The following is a 27,673-nucleotide window of genomic DNA, read 5'->3' as shown; positions in this document are numbered from 1 at the left end:
AATTAATTTTCTTAGGCAAGCAAAATATTAGCATGTTAAATCTTGTTGGTTTAATCCCTGCTCAACCAGAAATGTAAAAGAAAAACAAGAAGTTGTGGTTTTATGGGAAGTCATATGCTGAAAGTGTTTCTTCACTGAGACTCCAGAAAGTCACTGCCAGGCCAAGAAATAGCCCCATTTTAACACCACAATACTGTTGATTAAACAGATTAAACAAACAAGATATAACAACATAATTTACAGATTTTTTTTTTTTCATTTGTACATATGCAGAGTCAGGCTAGCCGTTTCCTTTAGCTTCCAGTCTTTATGCTAAATCAAGCTAACTGGGTGCTGGCTGTAGCTAAATATCAGTCTTCTCATCTAACCTACAGAAAGAAAGTGAACAAAGCATATTCCTGATGTATTCCTTTAAAAAGGACCTGGATATCCTGATTACTGAAAACCCACCCTGCTTATTGTCTGGCACTGGCACTGTGCCAGGCAGGGATTCCTGGCAAACACCAGGCAGACAGAGAAATCCAGCTGCTGGCAGCTTTTCAGACAGATAGCAGACAGTCACCAACCCAATACCACAACACAAGGAGAATGATGTCATGCTGTCTCCTGCCTGGCAGCAGTGGCACTTCACAGTCAATATTACTGCTATTAACAGAACAGTTGGGGAAAAAATGGCCCATTTGAAAGACGGCGACAAACCACAAAGTACTCATAATGTAGGCTTTGTAAGGAAGCACCGCACCACAAAGAATCTATCATTTCAGTCAGATTGCCTTGAAGTGTCTCGACTACCACACATATGTAACTCTACCCTAATGTGATGAAATCGTCAATTCATAATGAGAGCGTATCTGTGGGCGTTTCCCAAAGTGAGATCATTCCTTTCTTTATTTGCCCCTGCGACTTACCTAGGGGGGTATTTTAGAGACAGAGTGAAGGGATGTGGTCAACTAGAACTAGAACAAATTAATAACAGAGGTGAGGAGAATGGGCTATCGTTCATCCACTGTTGTCTTTTAACATCTTTATTTTTTCTTCAACCTAAAACTAAACAAGACATTTTCACACAGAGGTGAAACTTTAAGGAACAAAAAGTGAACCTAATGACCCTTCTAAATATCTAGATAAATAGTCTTTAACCTCACCCAAGGTGTTAGTCTTTCTCACTTCCCTACTACTCTCTACAGACCTCCCAATGACCCATCATCAGCTGCACTTCCACGTTCCCTTCCTTTTATTCTCCTCTTTTTCACACTCCTCTGAGACTCATCTCCTTGTTTACACCCTTTGAGTCCAGCTTTTGTAATCCTGGTCCTCCTGGCTCCCTCCCAGTGCCTTCACACCTCAGTGTGGCATCCATGCCCCACACCTGAAAGGAGATTAGCTGGCCATTATCCTCCCCTCCTCCCTCCACTTTATTCATCTCACTCCTCACCTTGCTCCAGTGTCGCCACGTCTCCTCACTGCTCTGCCTTACCCCCCTCTGACCGACCTGCCTCTGTGTCGAGCCTGAGGTCCAGGATAAGGTTACTGTCCTGCGCTCACTGGGGCCGCAAGAAAGGGTAAGTTATTGGGCCATGGGAAGGAGAAAGACACCCCCCACCTGGATGCAGACGCTGATGTCATGGCGAAGATGCCTCAGGGACGGGCTGCAGACTGGTGATGTCATGGCATGCTTGAAAATTTGGTGCGTGGGTGATGGAAGAAGAGATGGGTGTATGAATGTGTTCAAAATTAGGCAGATGATGGCCAGGGCAGTGTGTCCAGATAGTGTCACCCCTACTGTGTGTTTTTTGTTAACACAATGACGCAGTAGTCTCATCTGGAGCAATTCATAAAAACAGGATGGAATTACTAACTATTGCCTTTCCCCCATGACCATCAAGGTGTCTATCTTTTTTCAGTGTTTTCTTATTGTCATAAACAGCACTGCCACCAAAAGCAGGAAACATCTTAAATAACAAAAGTCCCTCCACAGGACAAGGTGACCTTGAGTGAGCCTTCTGTAATTCTAGGATGGTGACGAATGCATTTTTGTCAACCACAAAGATTTTCCATGTCACTGTTCGTCTGTCCATGTTTTTTTGGATGGTTGGGCTGTGGAGGTCCGGGGAGGCACGGCACTGGCGAGTATAGGGTGCCACCTGTGACCTTGTAAAAGAGAAGTGATTAAAAATTAATGCGAGAAATTCGACCAGAATCTCCACAGTTCATAAATTATGTTTACTCCATATTTTGTCTTCTTTGTCTTTGTCTGACACGAGACAATTGCACGGAGAGCAAAGGCGGCTGCTGTGGTTGTGGTTAGGTAACCGAAGAGTGAGCCAGGCTGCGTTAAACTGATTTATAACCGTGATGTGAAATATTTTAGCCGCGTGCCGATCAGGTTTTACATTGAGGCCGTAAAGTAATCAGTGAGCTCAGCACTCCACCACATCTGTCATGGGTGTGCAGGGTGACAGACGCACACCAAGGTGAACAAAGAGTCAGGCACGCTCACTGACATTTCACTGTATATTCAAAGATACCACAAAAAAAGATCAGCTTTGATGTGTGTTTGCTGTACATGCCTGTGAGTGTGTGTTATTTACCGAAGGCGAAAGTGCACCGTTGACCCCTCTGTCCTCTGGCTGACTGAGCAGGTCAGAAATAGCTGTGCAATGTGAGGGGCAGCTGTGATTGTGTGTGTATGTGTGTGTGCATACAAGCTCAAACATGCATCTACAGCATAAACAGGTGCCTTGAGCACACACCAAACATACACACATGACCTCTGATGGCCCACATTCCAGCAAAAGGCCGAGTATGCTCCGCCTCTTATTCACACCCTCTATATGAAATTCTTAAGACTCGCAAACACTTTGATTACAAGATTTAATTCCATTACCGAGCCAATAGTGAAACATAAGTAGGAGGCAACGCTATGTCAGATGATTATGGATTGTGCTGTATAGAGGATGAGGTCACCAAGCAAATCTATAGCTGCTCTGCCTCACTGTCACTTTTCTAATTGGAACGACAGGCTGGGTCATATCGCTCCTAAGTTAAGATCTTAATCTCCTCAACAGGATTGATGCCGACAATGTTTTATACTCAGTGGACATAAATATTGACACATGTATCCAGATGTAGGCATGTGTCTCTCTGTCATAGATGACAGGTGATTTGCTGACCTTGGAGACGACAGGTTCATGCACAGGGCGAGGGATACAGCTGCATGTGAGGGCTGGGTGAGCAGGAGGGGGGAGCGTAGATGGTACATTGTGTTCTACCACAGAGCTGCAGCATCACTACCAGTTGTTGCCTGGTATTCTTTGTAGCTACCCCCGCCCCATCCTCCTAACCTGCATGATGAAATCACAGGCAGCTGTTGTGTGGCACGGCCATTCAGGCAACCAAATTCACCAGGGAAGTGCCCAAATGCATGCCGACCACACAGCTCTGCTGCGCGTGGTGGGAAAAACAGAGCTACAGCGTGAGGGCGAAGGCTCCATTAAGGGCCATCAAATATTCATCTCCCATACAGCACTGAGCCTGTGGCTCTATCCCCACAGCGTCGTGCAACAAACCACCAAGAAAACTACTCCTGAAAACAACAAGAGCCTGCAGTGAAGAGCTAAGAAAGTCCTTTAATTATCTTTGACCTCACAGCAGGCCACACTGATTTACTTATTGATGAATCGCGGCAGAGCTAAGAGCATTACACAAATCTCTTAATACACAAGCATCAACTTAATGGCTGCCTAATTTGCACAATACTTTAACATGACAAACTAGGCAAATGATTATTTAATGCGGTGAGAAACTTGTTTTCTTCCCCACCCACGTGATGCAGCGTTAACAAACTAATGGCCAAGCAGGCATCAATGAGTATAACAATGACATCACCAGGCTACATGGTTCAATACATTGAGTTAACTCCAAACTGTCAATAAAAACTCCATCAATGAATCAAACCAGGCCTATCCAGACTGCGATCAGGTCTTAAATGTGTTTAGTGCTGCTGGTGGGGTGGTAATTGCCTTAGCAGGCTAGCAGGCTGGCTGTAATGACATTATCAACCTGTTAACAACCACAGAGGAGCTCAAGTTGTTCCTCTAACAGCTTTGTCATCTGTCAATTTATGGTCAGTTCCACTGCTTTTTATCTACAGTGCTATTTGTTTAGGTTTCTCATGTTTTAGGGTTGCATTTTGTTTATCAATCAGATGTTGGCATCATAATGAAAAACATCACAAAAAAAGCATAAACTGTTTTCAGTGAGAGATTGTCAAAACAAAAGTAGTAGTTAAAACGTTTTTGGATTACATCAGGAAACATACTGGCAGCATTGACTTCCAGGATTTCACCAGGGGGCAGCATCAACACATTTTCCAGACATCAGTTTTATCTCATTCAGTCCATCTTGTTCATCCCTCCCTTGGCAGTCCATTGAGATTAGTTACCTGGAAATGTCAGAACACAACCACGCCTCTGATGTTAATGGAATGTTACATATGAAATATATAACCCTATCAGCTCATATCAGTATAAAAATGCAAACAGTACTGGGAACCAACATACTCAGAATGGCAGTAATTTGTTTATTATTTTGCATCATACTAACCCTCAATATTCAAACCAACTCTTATACTCTCATACATAGGCAGGACACATTTTGTAAATGTGTCTTATGGTGACAAGTTTGAACATTTAAACAACATGCACAGTCAAAAATTGCAGCATACTGGGTTTTTGGAAACTTAAAGGGCCTTGATTAGAATTTAAAATGAAAGTTTTTAAGGTTTGAACAACATTTCTCTACTCTACATGACTTTGAACAGGGCCAAGCTAGTTACCTCTTGTTTCCTTTTAGCCTTTATGCTAAACTAATCTCACCAACTGCAGTCTTTTGGCAACTCAACCACAATGTACAATCTGAATACTTTATTGATCGACAAAGGGGAAATTAGGTTATGTTACAGTTGCTCCCTCAAGAATAACAATGTAACAGCAAATAATATATAACATAAGATTGCAGAGATAAAGACAAAAATGTAAACATAAAATGTAAAATATGTCCTTATACTGTGATATACAAAATATACAATATAGATATAAATGCAGCAATATATTGTGTAATTGCAGTTTAAAAGTGCACTTGTCTGAAACAACAGTAGAATAATTGCACTGGGTATTGCACAGAGAACAGAAGTAGTGAAATATTGCACTTGTTTGTACAAGCTTCAGCTCCTCCTTGTACCCTGAAGAGGAATAATCAGGTATACAAACAGGACTAGGAGTACATTTACAGTAAGCTGGTTATATTTGTGAACTTATTTTACTCTCTCAACTTCAGGAAACTTTTTCTCCACCCCAAAACAGCTTTTCCCAAAATGTCCTCTGAAATAATGTTGACTATGGTGCAGATGATACATGATGATGAAAAAAGGACAAAGAAGAAGAGATTTAGCTATTTTGGTGTTGGTCAGCATTTCATTATGGGCCATGGTTGTTACAAAAAGATGACCTGGAAACACTACTGCTGACCCCTTTTACAAAGTTGGGAATGTTGCACTGGACAGCTGCGTCCAAAATTCCCCACTACTCCCTATTTAGTCCATAAAGTGACCTTATTGCCATTTTGTAGTTCTGTCCTAATGTAAAGTGAGAATTACTATACCCTATACAGTGGACTCACAGTATCACACAATTCTACATGAAGAGTAATGTGCAGTCGATGGTCACTAACAGAGCAATATATATAGTACTGTAAGGATGATTTCTTGAGGGGATGAGAAGAGCTTATTGGAGGCCGGAGAATTTGACAGATCTGGAATCATATAGTGGATACTGGAAGGTCGAAGCTGAGTTGAACATTTTATTATCGACAATCAGCGGGTCAATAATCAGTGAACATGCATTCAGGAGATATTGACAGAGAGCAACTTTTGAACACAGATCTTATATAGGTTGTAACATGTGTTCTTACAATAGACCTTACCATACATAGTAACTCCTGACTACCGTAAATCAGTATCTTCTTCCATATCTTCTAGACCTCTGGTGCCATGTAAGAAAACATACATCATCAGATGTCAGTGCCAGTTATATAAGTACTATACATGTTAGACATAGGCCCAAAACAAAATTCCATTATCACGTACCATCATGCATTGTGCTTGAAGAAATGAAAAGAAACACAGAGAAAATGACCTGAGAAGTGTGGAAAAGTGGGGTTTTTTTTCCATTTTGCCCATGAGCTCATTATCATGTCCTCTACACAGAACTCCCTATAGATGATGAGTAGGGAGGAGTGAATTATTGAGTGACTTTGGACACAACCACAGATGCTGTTGTGTTACACATCACACCCTTGTAAAAGCAGACACCTGGGTAACAATATGCTGGTAGCAGGGTCTGTGTGTAAAAGAGGCTATAGTCTAAAACTCTACAGCCATGCAAGCAGCACACTAAAGCAATACCAACATGCAGGTTGTTAAGCAGGTATTATAACAAATTCTTTGTTTTGTAATTTGATACTGAGGATTAAACATAAAAATGCTTTGTAAGGAATACCCAGGCTATTTGGTATATTTATGAGAAATAATAATAAATAATATAAACTGCTTCACATTTGTCTAAAAAAAAGCATACATGTGGACTGCTGGAGCATCTCTGTTTCATTTCATTTCCTCCATAACTAAAAGTGATTTGTTTACTGTGAAGTCAGACAAACATATACTGTGAGACATTAACATGCTTCATTTGCCATGCAAATTGGACATAATGAATAGAGGAACATCAGCGGTATGTATGTCAGTAACATGCACTGTAAGGTGGAGTAAAGTCACTGTGGACAGTGTGAACACACTTTTGTTAGGAGTCACGTAAAAGTAGATGGAGTTTCAGATTATGTTTAGATAACTTCCTCTAATAAACCACTGCATTTTGTTTTTATTCATTATAAAAATGTTACCAGCGGATGTCAAGTGTCACCGGATGTTTGTTGTGAAGACAGTAATCCTGCTCTTTGAGATGTTCCTCAGGATCTACACATGTGAGCTCACGGGTGAGTAAGTTTAACAAAAGCTAACTTGAAACACATTATTTCCCAGCACATTTAGAATTTATTCTACAGACATGTGTTTGTCTTTTTTTTTTTTTTTTTTTACAGAATCACATGAGACCTGCAGACAAAAAATGTTACTGTTTATTATTACCCAAAAGTATCCTACTGATTTTCCAAAAGGTAAGCTTGACAACACTGTAGAAAGATAACGATCCTCAAGTGAAATTTTTAGAGAAATTTCAGACTAAATATTGATTTCATATCATATTTCAGACAAAGTCCATGATTGTTTCAGTGGATTAGAAATCTGCTTTGGTGTTCAAGAAAAAGGTATGTAAAGGTGCAATTATCTAATTAGCCTGATTTTAGCCCACTGGAAATAACCATCCAATCATTTCTCTTGGTGAATTGATAAATGTGAATGCATTATGACTTGTATTTTTTGCGTGTCATGATACAGGCAGTTTCAACTGCAGCATTGACATAGACGGAGAGACCCTCAACATTACAGATGAAGAGATTTTATCCAAGCAAGATATTGTCGTGATGAATCAACCAAAAGATAACTTAAGTTGTATTGCAAAGCCCAGCAACAAAACAGGTATTTCTCTTAACCCCCTTGCTATATCATCTCTTATTAAATAAGAAACAATTAGCTTCAGGCATAGACTGAATCTAGTCAATTCTTGTTATTCATTGTACAATTAAGGCAAAATAAAATGTAGTTACACTTCCCTGGATAAAGAGGACATAATGTATTTGCACACAACAGTGCAAGACTGCCTCCTATTGGTCAAAATGTTTTTTTTACTGAGACAAAAACAGTAATGCTCCAGAAGTCCCTCATATTGTAAACATTTCCTTTGAACCAGTCATCGTATACACCTTTTAATCTGTTGCAGGTTTCCTCTTAGATATTCACAAGTGCTTAAATACAGGTAAAATCACAAACCTACCACAGCTCTTACTTTTCATATCAGCACAAATTTAACAGTAGTGAAAACTCTCTTAACAAACTGCATGTCTAACAATGTAATGTTTTAATATGTTTAAGGTACACAAAATATTAGATTAAGCCAAGGCGGCCTGTGTGGAAAGGATTCATATGATGAAGAAGTTTGCAAAGGTACTGTCATTTGTTTATGACATTAGAGTATGTGATAATGATAATGATAAGCAAAAAGAAAATGGTAATGAATATTAAATGTGTGTGTGTGTGTGTGTGTGTGTGTCTGTGGTTTGATATGCAGATTTACCAGAAACAAACCGCAAGCTCACCATTTATATGAATGGCAAGAAATGTTTTTCATGTAAAGGACCAGGAGAAAAGCCAGCCATTTCAATTACCCTCCCGCCTGTGGGAAATAATAGTCATGGCAGTGTCAGCCCAGAAAACGCAGTGTAAGTATTTGCTGCAGTGCCATGCACACTACTGACATCAAGTCATTGTCACGACTTGTGACGCTGACCACAATTTTCTGGAAGAAATTTGTTTGTGTTTCTATTACAGAAAAGTCATGAATAGTCTCTCCTCCGTGCTGGAACAGATGGGCGACGTCAGCACAGCAGCCGTCACAGTGGGCGATATAAAAGGGGTTCTTGTTAAACTCCCCTCAAAAGACCACAGTGACATCAACTATGGCATTACAACAAGTGGTGATATTAATGTATGTAGTTTGCCATGATACAAGAGTGAAAGACAATAATGAATAGGAAGAACTCACCATAGTTTTTCTGATAATGTGCTTTCTGTGTATTTTCTTGTTTCTTTGTGTGTACAGATAGTCGAGAATGACATTGATTTGGTGTTGGGCTTCTCTCGATCAGTGCACATCCCAAAAGAAGCAAGCACCCTGGCAATAGAAAGAAATGGTTCATTTGCTGGAGTCCTGCTTTTTCCAAAAATGTATCAGGTAAAAGTAAAGTTGACCTAAAGACAACTTTAAGATAAACATAATGATTGTGTAGTTACAAAACATTTTTCCCCTGTGCCTGCTAATAAAACTATAAGCAATATTTCACTCTTGACAGGATGACCCCAACAGTTTCTTCATCAATGATGAAGCACTGGGAATTGAAATGGGCGCAGAGATATCTGGTCTCCCGCGTAGTATAGATATCTGTTACAATAGTGTGGACAAGGTAAAAGAGATGCGTGAACAGATATTATAATGACCTTTAAACTGGTCATGGAAAGTGAGAGTAGAGGTTGCTGATTTTTCTTTTTTTATTCTAATACAGAAGGGAATGATTGCTTCTTGCCGGTCGTGGGATGGCAAAGGTGCTGTAAAAATTATTTTAATACTTTAACATTACCTTTAACACATGAAAAGGCCACTGTGTGACTACAGGACTTTCTCTGTCACGTCTTCCTCATTCATTAATGCAAAAAAGCCTTTTACAGTACAGCACTGTGTTCTGCCTTTGTAGAAAAAACACAGGCCTGGATCACAGATGGCTGTGAAACCAAGGAGACCAACGGCAGCATCACATGCCAGTGCTCTCATCTAACATTTTTTGCCATACTGTTGGTAAGATGATTGGTATTAGAAATAATCCTGCTTTTTTCATAGCTACCATGACATTTCACACATTTTCTAACACATCGTTCTCTTATAAATCACCAGTCACCTCCACCTGGAAACATAAGCTCCTCGGATTTTAAGTCTCTGACCTACATCACATCCATCGGCTGTGGCCTGTCGATGTTTTTCCTGGCGGTGGCTTTCTTCATGCATTGTCTTATCAGGTGTGGGAATTGCAGGGAAGTTTTTAATTTTAATGTAGTCCATTGAAGGCTTTTGCTGACACAAACTAACATAACACTCTCCGCAGAAAACGGAAAGTGACCCAAGGAACTAAGATCCTGATGAACCTCTTTGTTGCCATGTTCACCCTAAACTTGTCCTTCCTGGTAAATGGGAGCATTGCCAACCTAGGGAACTACAGTGCATGTGTGGTGATGGCAGCAGTTATGCATTACGCCATGCTGGCTACATTTAGCTGGTTTTTCATTGAGGCTCTGCACTTGTACTTCAATCTATGGGCACTCAGTCCTCAAATCAAAAATTACTTAATGAAAATTTTCATCACCGGATGGGGTAAGAGAACCAAACCAAAAATGTCATGTTTTTAAATACCCACTATATTACCATAAGACAATGTATGTACATACAGTTGTCTTTTTCTTTAGTCACACCAGCTGTAGTGGTGATCGCTCTGCTCGCCTTGAGGAAATATGATTACATGGTGATTTACACTGATGATGGGAATTCAGCAAAAATGTAAGCAACTTCTACTGACTGCAAGTCTGATAAAACCTCTGTTATTCACAAAAAATGTAATCTGTCACTAAGTGGATCATTATTCAATTCATCATTTTCAGGTGCTGGATTTCTGATGCCATTGTCCACAAAGGGGTGAATATAGGTTATTATGCTGTAGTGTTCATCTTCACCTTTATCATATTCATCATAACTGTGCGGCAGATTGTTCTGTTAAAGCCCGCAGCAGGCAAAGCTCAGAACAACAGCTCCATCAGGACAAAGTCTTTCTCCATTATGGGCCTGGTCCTCCTGCTCGGCATCACCTGGGCCTTTGCTTTCTTCAGCCACGGACCTCTGATCCTAGCCTCCTACTACATCTTCACCATCCTCAACTCCTTTCAGGGTAGACTCACTACTCCACACACAACAAGCTTCACCCAAACAGTCTAATTCACCTTTTGAGTAAAACAAAAATGAAAGGTCTAAGAACAATTCAATGTTTGTAACCCAGCCACTCTATTTTTTCAGGTTTCTTCCTCTTTATCTACTATTACAATTCCAGCAAGACTGTAGAAGAGGACAAAAACGTCACAGTCAGCGGTAGCAGCACAGCTACATCACACACAGTTACATCATCCACTCATCAATAACGTGTTAATAATGTGCATTCGTTTACAAACAGGGCCAGAAATGATTCTGTGCCTGAGATTAATTTGACACAAGAGGGCAGCATTTTATTTCGTATGGTCAAGTATAGCCTCCATTGAATGAAGTGCGGGTAAGTAGTTATAAAGAAAAGGTTTCTCACTGTTCCTGACTGTCCTCTTCACGAAAAGACTTGTATATTTGACTGAATGACTAACCTGAGCTGAAAGTGGCTTACACCCATTGATAAAAAATACTGAAATGCTTGCAGTAGAGACAGAGGAGATGGAGTGGTTTCCTGGAAGTTATTTGTGCTGATGGCTGCAGCCCAGTTTCACCCACTGGGAAACTTGCAGAGAAGTGTGTGATTCACTCAGAATATATCGCGGTCCTCTTAAATCAATCTCTTTAGTCATACGCTGGAATGCAGAGTGTAAATGTTTAGGAAGGAAAACATGACCCTGTTATGACTGATGTGGTTGTCACATGGACCAAAGATGGCAACATGCAGAAGAGCACAACGTGAAGGGAAGTCTTGTCCCTCACGTACTGTGCAGCGCTGGGGGTCGAAAACTAGCCAGCTCGCACTTTGCGTGCCTGCAGATAATTACCTTGTGCCTACAGAGAGCAGTATCCACTGTGTGGGGAGCCTAAACTGGCTGACAAGAAATGAGCTCATGACTACTGATAGTGATAAGAAGCCTGAGGGTATGGCTCTATGTTGAAACTGTTCTCTGAAATATGACTGTGTTTAACTAGCATTCATAGCATTTAATATGTTAAGTGTATCTTGGGCAAACTGTATAACATTAATGAAAAGGAATCAATGGGAACTGTATGTTTTTGTGGTGTTATCCAATGACGTGTGTAGTTTCTTTTTTTTCTTCATATCTGATGAGATTACAATGTAAGGTTTTCAATATTCTGTTTAAAGTAACAGAAGAGTTCATAACAGACACACTATTGTATCATTTTTGGCTTAGTCTTATCTTTTATTTAACTATTTGTCATCATAGTGGCTTGTCAAACATTTTACTTGAAAATGAATGGAATGGGGTAAGAATTGTCCTTGCAGAAATATATGTTTTTGTGCAATTAAACCTTTAAGTTATGGCATCTTAAGTGGACACCAGACTAGTCTTTCCTTATGCAGAACTCTGGGCGTGTAGGCCAAGCCTGTTTATTTATCTATGTCTGATTAATCTTCTAAATGACCACAGCGTGCCAGCCAAAAACTAGTGTAATTACTGCCATACACGTCTGATTTGTGTTGCCCCCAGAAAAAGGCCTTTCATGCAGAGCACAGCAGGCTTCTATAATATACACGTACCTGTGTATGTTGGTACGTTAGAGGTCACGATGTAAGCCACAGCACAGATTTCATCTGTAAACTGAGGTTACTACACCAAACTATAATTACAGATCAGAGCGCTGTGGTACATGATGGCAAAAGAGCTAGAGATTTGAAAAGCCAGCACATGAATTTATTTGAGCCAAAGATCAACAACACTGCTTTTTATTCATTAATTTACCAAATCAAGAAACCAGTAACAGTTACCACACAGAGATAATGATTTGGAGTGTGGTTTTTACTGCTTTGTGAAAAACATAAATCTTGACATCTCTCAGAAATGAATGAAAAGAGGTCCTTTCATGTTGAGGCTTCCGGGAACATTTTAATAAGTGTGTCAGTCTAAATGATTTCAAAATGACTAGCGTGAAGAATGTTCAATTTTCATGCTATCCCATAAAACTGTCTGTTTCCAGAGTGAAAATGTGGCCACCAGAATACATTTTTACATGTGAAGATATGTTTTCTTTAGTGGACGGAGACTGAGAAAACACTATTAATTGCTCTCAGTCTTAAACCATATGTAAAGTAGAGCTGGGAGAAACACACGAACATGCATCTGCAGACAAAAGACTGTCTCTGTAATACTGAAGCCAAGGTGCAAGAGAAGAAGGCTGGAAACATTACGGGTGGATTTCACTTCCTCATGCATACCTTCAAAAAAAGAGAAAAAGTTGACTTCAGCCTAAGCAAATAAATTGTTCTTCAAAGGTTCAGTTTCCTTTTGATGGGGGATCATTAGTCTTCAGCAGAACGGGAATTACAATAATAACGCTGTTACTAATCACAGCACAAAGTGTGAATAGGTTTGGTCTATACCCTAATGATTGGTGTATTTAAGGTGCAGGAAAAGGAACATAGGCTGTGCATGTATTTTATTAAATAGTGTCTGGACTGAATCCTGCCCTGTAAAAGCCAAATTGCCGATCTCAAATGACCTATAAAGCCTGAGGTCTTGTTTGGGGAACCTTGCGTGTCTGGAAGAAATATGATTAGTCAAATATAACTACACATGCACCTAGATCTTTTATTTAACTTAGTAAAAATGTACATCTATCTATATAACTGGCTTTTATCAACATGGAGTCAACATGAAGAACAGAATTTGATCTTTCTTACTTATAATGTAAAATAACTCTACGTCAACTTATTTTAAGCACCCTTATTTGGGGTATTTTTTTTGGGTCAGGGCAGCACACTTCCTTGTACCCCCACCCCCATCCCGTTTCCTTTTTCATAAATACTCAAAATGATTTATTTCCTAGTAACTTTTCTCGTGAAATTGATGTGGACCCGGGACCTTTGTAGCGTCTGGTTTCCCTGCCGACTGCAGTAAAATCAGTCTGAGGTCCAGGCGCAGGGCAGCGATTGCGTGACTGGAGAGTGGGGGAGCACCGGCCATAAGTCTAAGCGCAGGGGCACCTGTGAGCCCCCCCCCCCCGCCCCCCACTCTCCCCCTCGCCTTCTTACATGTCATGATGTGGCCCCCAGACTGAAAAGTCAGGCTGATAGATTTGAGGGCCAATAGTTAAATGTGCAGATTTATGATGGGTGGTTGCAGCGTGTTGGAGAGGCTGCGTTACCTTTTTAGGGAGCACGAAATGAGGCCTCTTCCTACAGGAAAACGGGGAGAGAATGGGGGTAAAAGATCCAAGGTACTTTCAGGTTACTGGCTGTGACTTAGGAAACTCTCCAAACAACACACAGCCTTGTTGTATTTTGGGAGGGGAGCGCCAGATGGCTGCGGATGGATACACAGCGCTTGACTGAGATGAACTGTCTTGCCTGAGTCCTGGAAGTCGATTCAGACTCCATCTTTGCTGCTCATCAACATCTTTCATCAGGTGGGGAGATGATGTGGTGGGAATGGAGGGGTCATGAATGGGGAAAAGGGGAAGGCAGGGGGAGGTGACTGAGGGTGTGACCTGTTGGAACATTCAGATTGAAGACCTCTGGATTTCTAGATTCTCCTCCCTACAGTTGCCTGTCTCGCCTTCTCACGTCATGCACAAGAGAAAGGAAGGATCATTCCCCTTCATGTCAGGTAGGGGGGCTCGCTTTGTCCCCTGGTGACCACAGCTGTACCGATATAAAGCAGAGGACCTGATACAGTTGGGAAAACTGAAGAACTCTCTTACACATCTAGATCTGTCCAGATTCATCACAATCACTCATCACAAAGCTGACACTTTTTGTTTGGTTTTGTTGTATGGTTTGAATGCAAAAGTGCCAAAAGAATCACATGGTAAGGACAAATAATAATAAAAAACAGATGGGAATTCATTATGTTTGTTATTATTCACTGTAGAATGAAACCACTTGCAAAGTACCCTTCAGTGGCAGCAAGAAAAGTTGTATTTCACAGTTGCCACAGAGCCTTAACTGCAGCTGAATGAATAAAAATAATAACTGTCAGCATCTATAATTTATAGCACGTGATTAATCTATAAAATCTCAATAGCAATTTGCGCATAAGACTCTGGTATGCATGTCATTATATCATCCTTAGTACTGCATCTCACTCTGAAGTGTTTCCTCATTCAAGCAGGCTTCAAACAGACCTCATAACTACTAGTTTGGTCCCACACTTTAGAGACATGAAAGCTTATGGTTAAGAAGCTAAAGCCGTCTGGATTCACTCATACTACGCCTAGTTTGCTTGCTATTGACTTGGCTGCTGTTTGGCCTTTAAAATTCACACTTGATGAAGTTGTGGTATTTGTTTCACACAAATGGTGCAGGCCTTCCCACAATGATGGAGAGTTTACCACAGGGACTGATTCACCCGCTGGTTTAATGCTGCAGAATTACAAAATCTGCCCAGGTAATAAACGGGCACTTGGTTTGCCTGTTAGGGTGGCTGCAGTTAGGGTTATTAGTATCTCCAGTCTGATGTGCTACCAAAACATGAGAACTAAACATGAGCCTGATTTTGTTGATATCTTTCCCATTTAACAAGTTACATGAGCAAAAATATTTTTCTATGTATCTCATACCAGCTGAAAGAAAAGAAATTGTATGTCAGCTCACGTTAAAGCTGCACCAATCAATATTTTCACAACATTATATGTAACAACGGAAAATTGAATTTGTGTAACGAGAAAGGTGTAGCTTTTAATGATGAATAATAAAATTATTACCAAAGTTTTTGGCGTCTTTCAGGTCAGTCTTTTGGTTTTTATGTCCTGCATCTTTACTATTTTGGTTCATTCTCACTGATCACTGCAGGCTACCTCTCTAGCACCAAACAGCAGACAGACAAAGTTAAGCTAGCTGGTGAACGCAGCGCATTTAGTAGCTAAAAACGCAGATAGCCGCCTCTGGAGTGAGTGGTTGAAACCGAAACAAAGCTAACAGGAAGTGAATATTACACTAATATTCATTAGGTGCTGAGAAGTATGACTCCAAATGAATGCTAATATTGCTTTGTGTCTGCAACATGTGTAAACATTTAGTTAGTTTACACATGTTTTAATAGTTTCTGCTGCCCCCAAGCGGCAAAAAAAAAAAAAAATCTGTTAAGACAGGCTTAAAGTTAGTTATACGTTTTAATAGTTAGTTCTGAGTTATTGATCATAAAATATTATGAGACTAATTTGGAGATAATGATCCTGTTTTTTTGTCCTGTGTCAAATTCCAAAGGAAGAGAGCCCTCTTGTGTTGTTCAGAGTGTATGACTGTATGTTTTTGTGTGTCAGTAACACATGTGCACATGTGCATATGTGTCTGTGGCATGTACAGTATGCATCCTGAGCCCACAGGGGTCTGATGGGTCAGTTAAGCTGTACTGTAGCCCAAGCATGATAGACTGTCTGTTTCCTCTGTAGGGAGCCCTTAATCACCCAACAGGGCTCTCCTCAACACATTCAAGTGTGAGAATATATTCTTCTGTGTAAATAAACAAACTAAAGTCACGTGAGGAGGCAAATGCGGAAAGCATCCACTCTCATGCCAATCCTAATCAAATCTTGTTTGTATCCGTGTGTGTTTGCATTTGGGTTAGTGGCAGTTTAATGTGAGAGACCACCAGAAAGGTTTGTTTCCTGGAACAGCGGAGGAAGGTTGTTTTTTCATCTTCTTCATGGCTCATTTTTAGTGTCTCAAGTTTGTCATTTATTGCAGTCTCAGATAGATGAGATGTGGCTCTTCTAAGCAATTCGTGTATTGTCCCAATATGCGGTCCCGCTCTTTCACCAAATCGAATTGGACCAACCGCACAATTTAGTCTTGATGACTGTTCATTTGGAGCAAATAAATCTTCTTAACATGCTGCTTTGAATGTGTCCATTCAATACATGCAATGAAAGACGGGATACACTTCTGTGAAACAGAAGTCGGTCAGTAACAACATGTTTAAGAATCATCATGTGAACATTTCACAACTCTGTGCTGGGAGCATAAATTATATGGAAACAGACCAAAGAGCAGTGTGATATGGTGGGCTCCTTCCTGTTCCACAGCTCGTCCTTAGAGAGCCAAAGTATCACTTCCAGCATCCAGAGCCAGACAGCTCCAAGTGATTCCATCCCAGCAGAGGTATTGACTGAAGCGGTGGCAGAGGTTAATCTGGAACATACTTGGGAGTATGTCGGTCTGTGTTATCCCGCTGTCCTGACATCCTGCTTGATTTATGGGCCTCATCTTGCTGCTGTTCACCATGTCTCTTCTTGGACTTAAAGGATTAGTGGGAAGTGACGTCAGCTGACGTTTCCCTGCTTCTCTGTCTACGCTCATAGTTTTCAGAAGGGTCTGTGTTTAACCCACACCAGGTGCAATTAGATGCAATAACTCAAATTATTTTCCACTCCTCTGTAGATGTATCTTCTGGTCTAGTCTCATTATACTGTTGTGTTGAGCTAGTAATAGTCCACTAAACACTGTGGAGAGTAAAATCAACACAACCAGTGAAACTCAGTCTGGATCCAGGGAATTACGACCACATGTGTTTATATGCTGTTTTCTCCAGATCTCAATAGCTTTATTTATCTAATTATTGAAAACTTTAAAGTAGCCTAAGGCATATGCATGAGGACTGCCTACTTCTGGCTTTAACTTTGTGAGGGTGTGGGATTTCTACTGGTGGCCTGTAACGTGCAACATTGTGTTATAGTGTTATTGTTCAGTCAGTCAGGGATAAGAGATAATAGATATATTCGAGCCAGTCCAGTATGTCTCGGAATTACGATCATATCGGATGATGCTGCACCTCATGATATATGCTCAGTGGAGTGGTGGATGTGGAGTGTAGCACATTTGCATTTCCTGCAGAAGACTGGAATATGCGTCACACTACACACCTGCAAATAATGTTACTACGATATTTCCCTAACCATAAACAAGGGTTTTAGTCAACCAACAGGCTTGTCTTTCAATAACCTTAACCATTAGCAGATAGAAAGTCAAAAAAAACAATAATAATAAAAACATTGCCATTACAAGACATTCTTGTTTTGAAAAAAGGTTGATTAAAATACAGGTAGCCAGTGAATGTGGGCTGATCGGGATTGAATTAGAGAACTTGACCATGTCCTAGCACTGGAGGAAATGTGTCAAGCCCTGGCCCATACTGTATATAGCTGCCAGACATGGCTTTACAAAGAGCATACCTTGGAAGTAAGTGTCTCCCATGAATTTGTATCAATTCTGGGAGCATGATTTTAGAAAATGTTTAACTGATGTAATGTTTTTAAAATAATTTGACAATTAAAAAGTCAGTGCATTGTCTTTTCTCCTTACACACAGATGTTGAAATTAAATGTTGAAGGGCTGTGCTGAGCAATTATTAACTTCTTTAACTGTTTAACTTTTTAAATTTGTACCACTTAAAGTAAAGTACAGTGGCCCAGACAGGTCAACACGAATGCGAAAGCCACAACACGAATGCACACGTGTGCATTGCATTGTATTTGTGTTGTTGTCTTTGTATTTGTGTTGTTGTTTTTGCATTTGTGTTGTGGCTTTTGCATTGTGTTAACCTGTCTGGGCCACCGTAGAAAAGAGTTTTTAAAACAGAGGTTTTTCGATAGGTAAGTGAATAAAGTTACTGTTGCACTTGTCCCAGTGGCATGACCCACTTTTGTAAATGTGTTTGAAATGTGATTAAGTTACTTCAAAGTTAGTTTTTCACCTTTCTACAAGTTCTACTCCCCACTGTATCGTCTCAGTGTGCTGTGGAGCTGCACACAATCTGTGCTGGTTCAGCAGCTAGTGTGGGAGAAGTCTTTGAATGCAACTTCCTTGCATGAACTCTATTTTGCAGATTCGTGTTAGGCCTGTTCCCTTGCTCCTATCTATATTTGTATATCCACTCAGAATACAATGGGGGGAATTTGGCAGGAGAGGGAATGTACAGAGACATGAATGTTAGCGTGAGCATTTGTTGGATTAAATCAGTGGGAACAATTTAAATCTCCACACACAGCCACGATCCTCATGCTCCCTTTTCTCCAGCATTCTCTGTGGAAGGCAACTGGGACAGTAAACCCTGAGTGACCCGCCTGTGCATGTCATTCCTCAAAAGCAGTTACAGTGGAGCATATTTCCCTCTGACCAAGCAGGGAGGTCATACATTCAAATATACCAGCCACACATTACCATGCACATGCAAAGCACGGAGCTCTTTCAACTGCTGATTGTACCATCCCCCCCTTTGGATTGTCTCCACCTCCGCACACACACCACCACCTCCACCAACACCTCCAAGAGGTGACCCCTCCCTGAGTGTGATCAGAATGTGCCTTTCACACAGGCGGCTGGCCAAAGCAAATAAACTAGTGACATGCCAGCTAACGAGGGCATGAACGGGGTCATGGGGGGGGGGGGGGGGCTTGCCGGGAGGTGCCAGGAGTGACAGAGGGAGGGACATGGTCACGCAAAGAAAACAAGCCCAGCAAGAGCGAGCCAGCCTTCTCACGCAGGGGCCCAGACATGTGTCTTGTCATGCAACAGCCACCCCATCAACCCAAATTAGGACTGACGGAGGTAATAAAGCAAAGAGGGAGAGAGGAGCAATCCCCTCCCTCTCCTCACAGAGTGAAAAAAAAGTGAGAGGGAGAATATATTGTTCACCTTTTAGAAGAGTCTTATAAAACAACTCTGGTGACCTCAGCATATCTCAGAGTGGCAGGCTGCCTGCATGAAGCCTCCGTTGTCAGGTCTGTCTTACTTACACACACTATGTCCTCAGTTAACCTTCTATGAAAAGCCATTTTTAAAAACGCAAGGGTGTATGCCATCAGTTTTCCCAAATGCACACAAGCGTAAGGGCAGTTTAACTGCGGCAAAACCCATTAACTTGTCCATATGGCAACAGCCCCTGACTTCATATCCAATGACTTTACATCTATGACTTCTCTTTTTCAGTCTATAGCGGCTCCAAGAAATTCAAATCCCTCCATGTATTTTGTATACCCATGAGCAGCTGGGGTAAAGAATTGGCGGAAAACACCGTGAGCAGGATGCTAGTGTGCAGCCCAGTATCCTGAGGAGTTGTGTCCATAATGGCTAAATCTGGCCATTTATGTGTAATGCAAACATTGGGTGCCAATGCAGGAAGAGGTGTGCACTTTATGTAGAGAGCTGGAAAGTAGGGATGTGCGGGTTGGTGTGGTGGACGAGTGCGTAGCACATTTGACATTGCGTCCAATCACAGACCTCCAATAAACATAAACCACAGCCTTTCTCTAACTCTAAGGAATTGTTTCAGTTGCCTAACTTTAACCAATCATTAATTATACATTATTTATCCCAACCATTTAATCATACAGTAGCTACCATGCACAGACATTGTGGAAAGAAATGTTTTTATATTGGCATTGAATGTAATACAGTGGTTTAGGTTGCAGTACAAAGATGTCAGTATGTTTCCAGCAATTTACTTTGAGACAAACCATGTTGACAAAAGACAAGAGTGTTTAAAGCAGCTCCCAAATGGTGACATTAGAAGGCAAGAGGGGGGACGCGCCAGTTATTAAAATGGAGATAAAGACAGATGCTTTCAGACACTCTTTTCTCAAGAGCATTCATAGTGTTGGCACTCAGTTGTACACATGAAAAGTGACATCAAACATAAGTGTGTGACGAATGAAAAAAGAGAGCACACCTGAGCAGTCGCTGTGTGAAGTGATCGTGCTCATGGGATTGTTGTATCAGAAAGTTCCAGAAATCAGACGCTGTTCAACAACGTAACAAGTACTTTATCTGTAACATATTGATACCTAAAGACTACCCAAATCCACACACAGAAAGAAAATCCACCATTTCAAATCCACCGTTTCATAATAATCAAACACAAGAAATAATGGTGAAAAAGTAATCACATCCACTTTGCCTGATGTTTTGCTGTATGTCTTTAGTTCGCAAACAAATACAAAGATGAGAAGGAGGAGGAGATCGCTGATGAGGCCAGCCTCCTTCCACTGAGAGGCAGCCAGTCTGATGGGCTGAGGAGGAATATGTCAGCTAGCATAGGTGGTCCGTGCCAGATGTGAAGTATAGGGTGCCTCTTGGACTCTGAGTGAGCATATGGAATACATTGTGCGTGAGGGACTCCTCCGAGACTGTTCTCTCTTAAGCTATTTAGGTTGTGAGGCAGCCCCCGCTTTTCCCTACAGCAACTGTGAGATTTAGAAATGTATCACCTTCAGCGGTGGGTGCAACAAGGAAGAGGGGGCAGCAGGGCATATAGGGGGACAGGGTAAGAAGGTCAAACTTTAAGGTTGTTTGTGTCTGGGTCTGCCTCCATGGGAAGCCCGGGGATGGTAGAACTCATGTCTCAGATTACACCATTCATACAGATATCTGTAGGCCTATGCTTAACAAGATGTATGTTGAGGTTGTAACTAACTGATCACATACTTTTTACATTTATTACACAATAATAACACAACTTGGCCGTCTCTGTATTTTTTACGAAATATGCGATTCAGTCTTCACATCTGCCTCAAGTGCAGCTCTGCCCTGAGTTTCCTATAATAATGTCAATGAATTACCAAAGCATATCAAATGGGGAGGAAAAGGCATATCATCCCATATGAAACACAGGGCTAACATTGGTCTTCATTGCACATGTCTGTGAAATTGTTCGCAAACAATGACAGAGCACCACTCTCTCCAGCTATGCCTACAGGACTCGTAAAAAAAAAAAAACTCCCCACTGACTGAACTTCTTCAGGGTCTGTCCTGCAAATTAACAGGAATCTGACAAACTCTTCATAGAAAGAGGACTTCTTCACTCTCTTTACTGGTAATTTACTACCAAAGTAGAACAAGTAAAATACGAGTGTATCTGTGTGGAAGCTTCAGATGACAGGATGAGAAAAATGTGCACAATATGTAGTGTTTGACTTTCTCAGGGTGACCATCACATTAAATGATCGACTTAAGATCGACTTCGTCGTGTCAGTTTAGACTTTCTATCCTCGAACAATAGGACTGCTAATGGCTGTTAGTCTGCTAACAGCTATGTGTTTACATTCCCCTATAAATGACTGTAGTGCTAAAAGGAGCACGCCTTATATAGACAAAATCCACTGAGTGTAGCATTTGAACTTGTCCCATACTTAAACAGAGGAGATGGCCGTGATACAGTCACTTTAATGTATGTCTTTCTCAGGCATGACAGACTTCTGAGACTCTCAGGCTGACTGTACATTAAAGACAAAATACGATGATATAAGCACTTTGATCATGCTGGCAGGCCTTGTTACACAAACACCATGTGTCCATGTGTATATGGATGACTGCTTGAAAGCACCCTTATGTCTGCCTGCATTGTATCAGTATATATAGATGAGTATGCACGCTGGGCTCCAGTGCAGCTGTGACTGGTCAGCGTGTTAGAGTCTAATCAATCCTGGAAACTGTCAAATTTCAAGGAAAATTTTATTTATATAGTGCCAAATCACAACAGAAGTTGTCTCAAGGCACTTTCCAAATGGAGGAGGTCTAGACCCTCTCTTTTAAGTATAAGAAAGAGACCCAACAATTTCCACCGAGAGCGAGCACTTGGCGACAGTTGCAAGGAAAAACTTCCTTTAAGATGCAGAAACCTCAGGCAGAACCGGGCTCCGCTGGGCGGCCATCTGCCTCGAGCAATTGGGTTTGAAAGAGAGAGAGAGAGAGAGAGAGAGAGAGAGAGAGAGAGAGAGAGAGAGAGAGAGAGAGAGAGAGAGAGAGAGAGAGAGAAAATGATGCACTAATAGTGATAACAGTAATGAGCAGTAACAGCAGCAACAATAATATAACGGTTAACAATAATATTGCTACTGATATAAAATTTGTATTAATAAGAGTTAATAACAGTAACAATTAGTATTATTCATATACATAAATTTAGCAGCAGGTGTTGAGCAGGATCATGGAGGCAGTTGCAACAGGAGATTCAGACTCTGCAGCTCTGGGCAGAGGGACCAACAGAACAGGCAGAACTGGAGGAGAGACAGAAATAAACTGAGTGGCTATTTGTGTGATATTATGCTACAGGATACATGTGCTACAGAAATTGCATTTAGTCAGTAAATATTTGTTGGCATTGTCTTTTATATCCCAGACTTAAGATTTATTCACTCCAAAACATTAGTAGTCAGATGTCAGTGCTCATCTCTCATCAAGAGCCGGACTGAATTTTTTTTTCACTTGTAAATCAGAGGATGTTGTTTTATAGTCTGAACCATCATCTGTGCCAACTAACAACACAACAAAGGATCTGAAGAGCAGGCAAATTCATAAAATCTACTGTCTGAGGGCTGCACATCGCTGTTCTCTCCCTTTCTGCAGCACAAACATGCTCTGTGATGCAGACACGGCCTGACCCGCGGAAATGTGAGGCGGTCATGGCCATCTGTCACCTAAAGCCAAATAATGACAACTCTCACTTTTGAAGAGCGACAGAGGGCAAGAGGCTGCTGGAGTTGTGTGATCTCCAAGGATCACGCTGTTATTTTACGTCAGCTCGCGCTAAGAACAGTAATAACTCTCTGTGCGCTCGCAGACATTAAGTATAAACACTTCGGCAGCTTGTACGAGAGATCTGTGCTCCTCAAGCAGCAGCAAGGAGAGGATTGTATAGTCTGCAATACATGTGAGAGGGTTGGTCTCCACAGTGAGCGAGGACTGAAACAGAACAAGTAAGGATGAGCTGTGATAACTGGGTTGACAACCGTCGAGAACTGTACAAAAAGACAGAACAGAGCAGTTTCCTTCAGTGAGTCTAAACCAATCACAAATAAGGGAGCGTAGAGAAATAGAAGCAGATGAGTTACAGACTGATTTTGATTTGATTTGAGACAACTGAAATGTCAGTATAGCTAAAGGTGCTACAAGATGATGGCCTTAACTGTACATTCATTATTATTTATTTCTAAACTACCATCACAATCAAGAAAAAAGACAAAAGTTGACAAAACTGGCAGTAGTTATGAATTAAAGTAACTTATGTGACTTCCCTGTTCTCACTAAAGATTCTGCTCCACAGTAATTTCTTCACAATTTACAATCCTAGATACCCAGCACTGTGGTGTGCAAATGGAGTGTGTGTTACACAAGCCCAATATAAAGCCACTCACACACACACACACACACACACACACACACACACACACACACACACATATACACTTGTGTGAAACCTCTCCAACTTTGCTCTTCTTGCTCCAATTCGGCATATTTTAGGTGTTTATTCTTTTGTATATTTCTGTTTGTTTCTTTTATATCGCAAAGATCATTTCAATTCTTAAAATATCTTATTCTTTACAGTCTGCCAACAATTTGTACAGTAAGGTTTAACTAAATCATAAAGAAAGTACATTTTTCCACCCCAAAATTGCAATTACACAGTATGTGTACCAGTGAGACTAAAGCAAAGTGCCAGAGGGCCCAGGACAGTGGATGAACTCTGCCCTCTGAGGTGCCTGTCCCACTGCTGTGGCAATGCCATCGCATCATCTGCAGAATTAGAGCAGTGACGGGGGGTAACCCGACCGCTCGCTGACCCAGCTTCATTTTCAGGATACTAAAATGCACTGAGCTGCTCAAGCGGAACATATGGAAGTGAAAAAGAGAGGGAATCACGGAACATTATCCGCCCAATTACACAATGAGAAGAGCAACCCGCTGGTAGTATCCATACTGCACGTAATGTTCAGTACTCCTGTGGCTGAGCCACTGGCTCCCGCAGCCCCGATCAGACCAGCTCAGCCTCCCCTCCTGCAGGGATCCCAGCCTGGGACAGTCTGTCTCAAGGAGAGACAGAGACAAAACAGCTCATAAATGTGAGTCAGTAGAAACTAGGGAAAAGAAAAAGGAACTTCTTGTGCTATATCCAAAGAAGAAAAACCTTCTTCATTTCATATCACAGCAAACTGAGCAGATGCTCTACAGATGACGTGAATTGTGAGGTATCAAAAGACGAGACGCTTTCATGGTTAACCATTTCCAAGTTTAATAAGGAGGGAAAAGCATACTCAGAGTTCCAGTAAACACACCAACATTTTGCATGAAAACCTCTCATCTTTCCTAGTTGTCACAAGAATAAAGAGTAATGCTAACTCTCACTCAACAGGGTTCAGGAGTGCAATGATTTGACTCACAATAACACAAACTCTACCCTAGGCAACCTGAACAGAGTCCTGAATGCTGAAAAACACACACACAGCAGTGCAGAAATTGAAATAATTGTCTACTCTATGCATTGTTTTGACAGATATGTTAGGTATTTGTAATTGTTGTAAATTACACTAAAGTATGCATTTGCAATTACATCATCTATTTTGACATGGCAAAATGTTTTTGGATAAATACAGAATAAATTGCACTGCAATACATAATAAAAAGATAGGATCTAAAATTTCTAGTATGTGGTTGTGTTGTGAACAACTCAGTGTGTGTTACATGAACACAAACCATTTACTGTGACTGCATATTTAGTTTTTTTAATTTTAGTAATGATAATCGTATCACTGGGGAAACCAAATATAAGCACATATTATTATTTCGGCTGTTGGGATGCAACTTTCAAGGACAAATTCAGAGTATCAGAAAAATCATGTTGACAAAAACACCCCAACTCCAGGTCTTTTTGCGTAGCTTTTAATTACATCGAAGTTTGCTCAGATGTAATGTATACAAGTTATTCATGTTTAGAATAAGCACTTTATTCTAATATTACAATATTATCCTGATTTGTAACACTTTATTTTATTATCAAATACAATATGTAAGAGTTTATTCCCCTTTTTCCCCTTTTTTTCATGCTGTCCCTCCCACATTCTACCCTCCTGAGTGCTGCAAGAGTGATGAATACAGGACAAGCCAGAGGTACTAATAGCAGAAACTGAACCTGGGTCTCTGCAAGTTTTCCCCCTGTTTGTCTGTGCATCCAACACGCTATTTTGTCTTTTATGTATATGTATTTGTGACTAAAACACTGTCACAGTATGCACTGACACACAACAAACAAAGACTTTAACATTCCATTTTTTTTTCATCCAAGTGACACTGTAGGTCACATGCAGGATCTAAGATAGACAAGTCAGAGTAAAAATACTACAGAGTATGAATATGAGTGAAGTGACGTACTGCAACAATGCATGACCAACACTGGATAATGACTGATGGCAGCTAAAAAGAAGTGAAAATGAGTGCAGAGCAAAGGTACGCAGGTAGCACTCTGGAAAATCACTTTGAGCACTTCATCTCAGAAGAGCTGAAAAAAAAATATGGAACAGTAAACTCAGTGGGTTCCAAATATGTAAGCTTGGCTTTGTAACCTGGAACATCTTGATCACATACTGTGCACAAACTCAAGCTTGGTCTGCCATCCTGACACCTTTAACTTCTCCATGTTGTGTTTCCTTTCCTGTCTCCTTTAAGAAAATCTTCTATATTTGTATATTTTTGTGTGTGTGTGTTGCATTTGTTCTCCAAATGAAAGCAAGCCTTTTTTTCAGCCAAGTCTGGTGCACTGACAGCAGCGTCTGTCAAATAACCTTACAAAATGAAATTCAAGACGACTCTCTTCACTTTCATTAGATTAGCTTCAGAAAACATCTCCGACAAGCGCTGTCTTTCTGGTCTCCAGCTGTGTAAGAAATTTCTCCATGTGCAAGTGATTTATTTTTCAAGGTGGATTTCAATTTTCTTTTGAGTGACCCAAAATGTCTTTACAAAGTCATCGGTGTATCACAAAGTCAGTGAAGAATTTAAACTAAGTAGAACACTGACAGTTAATGATTCGCAGCACGACTGTGGGTGGCTTATGATAACATCATTTCATTGAAGCAGTTGAGATAAGTAACAGATGTTGTTGCAAAGATTGTATGAAAGGTTAATTACAAGAAAAGTGAGTTTATGAAATGCAGTAGTCTGCCATGTCTCATACAAGATGTGAGGGCAGTTATTCAGGCATTTAAAATATGATGAATATGATTAGGTGCACAATAGAAAATTTGCAATAACTCAGTAGTAAAATACTTTAAGAAAGGTAGGACTAATACTGTGGGGTTTTTTGCATCTACCTATGAATTATGGAGACAGGAGGAGATGTGTGTGTCTTCACTGTAAAGATTATAGAATATATAGTACATTAAAGCTTGCGTTTCATGGTTTATGTAGCAACCTTACCTTTAGAAAACAAGCAACTCGGGCCTAATCTTACTGTCAATTTCAACAGCATGTTGGCTGCAAAGTGGCCACTGGAATAATCCTCTAATAATAATAAATTGTGATACAAAACCATAATTGATTAGGTCTGTATAACATTTATGCACCTGGTATGATTACCCGAAGGAACCATGAGACCCCAAAGCCAAAGCTGTAACATTTCATTCAAAAATAAAATTCGCTTGATCCAAACAATCATTTTTTCCAAAACCAAAATTGAAAGAAATGTGTATAAACACATTATAAAATACAGAATGTCATGATACCCAGGCCACAAAGCTACATGGATGACTGAGCTGAAAAACGCGAAGACAGTGAAAGTTCAAAGCAAAAGAAAAGCTGAGTGGCGTGTCTGAAGAAAATTTCAAAATAATGTGCGGATTTTGTTGAAGGCCAGTGCACTGTATTTAATTTTATATTTCGGGACTGTGATTTGACAACGTCTAGCATCTTTTTATTCTCTTTTAAATCTTTATATAGGCGGCTATAGCCTATAAGCTACTCAAAATGTCACAGGGGCACCGGTTGTCTCTCGTATTCAGTGAGCTAATGTAGTTCTTCCACCGGGCAGAAGGCGAGCTGTGTCCCACGATGTCTCAGCCTGGCTTTGATGAGCTCACGGAGCCGGGGTCATCTGGAAGCCATTTCTACTTGTGCTTTCTCCGTCGTCTCATTTTAATCTCTCACCACAGCCCCCCCCCCC

At 40.7% G+C, this 27,673-nt stretch overlaps 1 protein-coding gene across 1 annotated transcript; it reads left to right on the top strand.

Annotated features, from left to right (window-relative positions):
• The first annotated feature begins 6,547 nt into the window (after nt 1-6,547).
• On the top strand, nt 6,548-12,570 carry LOC139633360 (adhesion G-protein coupled receptor G5-like). The gene is made up of 17 exons (XM_071498981.1): nt 6,548-7,050; nt 7,156-7,230; nt 7,324-7,380; nt 7,511-7,651; nt 7,953-7,988; nt 8,105-8,176; nt 8,301-8,451; nt 8,561-8,717; nt 8,832-8,963; nt 9,082-9,192; nt 9,292-9,331; nt 9,481-9,581; nt 9,678-9,799; nt 9,886-10,151; nt 10,244-10,334; nt 10,436-10,719; nt 10,845-12,570. The coding sequence occupies exons 1-17, from the start codon at nt 6,951-6,953 to the stop codon at nt 10,964-10,966; spliced, it is 2,058 nt and encodes a 685-aa protein (XP_071355082.1). The 5' UTR covers nt 6,548-6,950; the 3' UTR covers nt 10,967-12,570.
• Nucleotides 12,571-27,673: the final 15,103 nt, after the last annotated feature.

Source organism: Trachinotus anak, unplaced genomic scaffold (assembly GCF_046630095.1).
Source record: "Trachinotus anak isolate AG129_WGS33_773 ecotype Australia unplaced genomic scaffold, CSIRO_AGI_Tana_v1 ptg000015l, whole genome shotgun sequence".
In the NCBI taxonomy this organism is placed as follows: Eukaryota; Metazoa; Chordata; class Actinopteri; order Carangiformes; family Carangidae; genus Trachinotus; species Trachinotus anak.
This window is presented reverse-complemented; position numbering and strand designations above follow the sequence as displayed.

Excerpts from the sequence above, each read along its gene's own strand:
- LOC139633360 (XM_071498981.1), top strand. The coding sequence starts at position 6,951 with ATGTTACCAGCGGATGTCAAGTGTCACCGGATGTTTGTTGTGAAGACA. Across the intron at positions 9,582-9,677 it reads CATTTTTTGCCATACTGTTG|TCACCTCCACCTGGAAACAT; the intron begins GTAAGATGATTG and ends ATAAATCACCAG. Across the intron at positions 9,800-9,885 it reads TTCATGCATTGTCTTATCAG|AAAACGGAAAGTGACCCAAG; the intron begins GTGTGGGAATTG and ends CACTCTCCGCAG.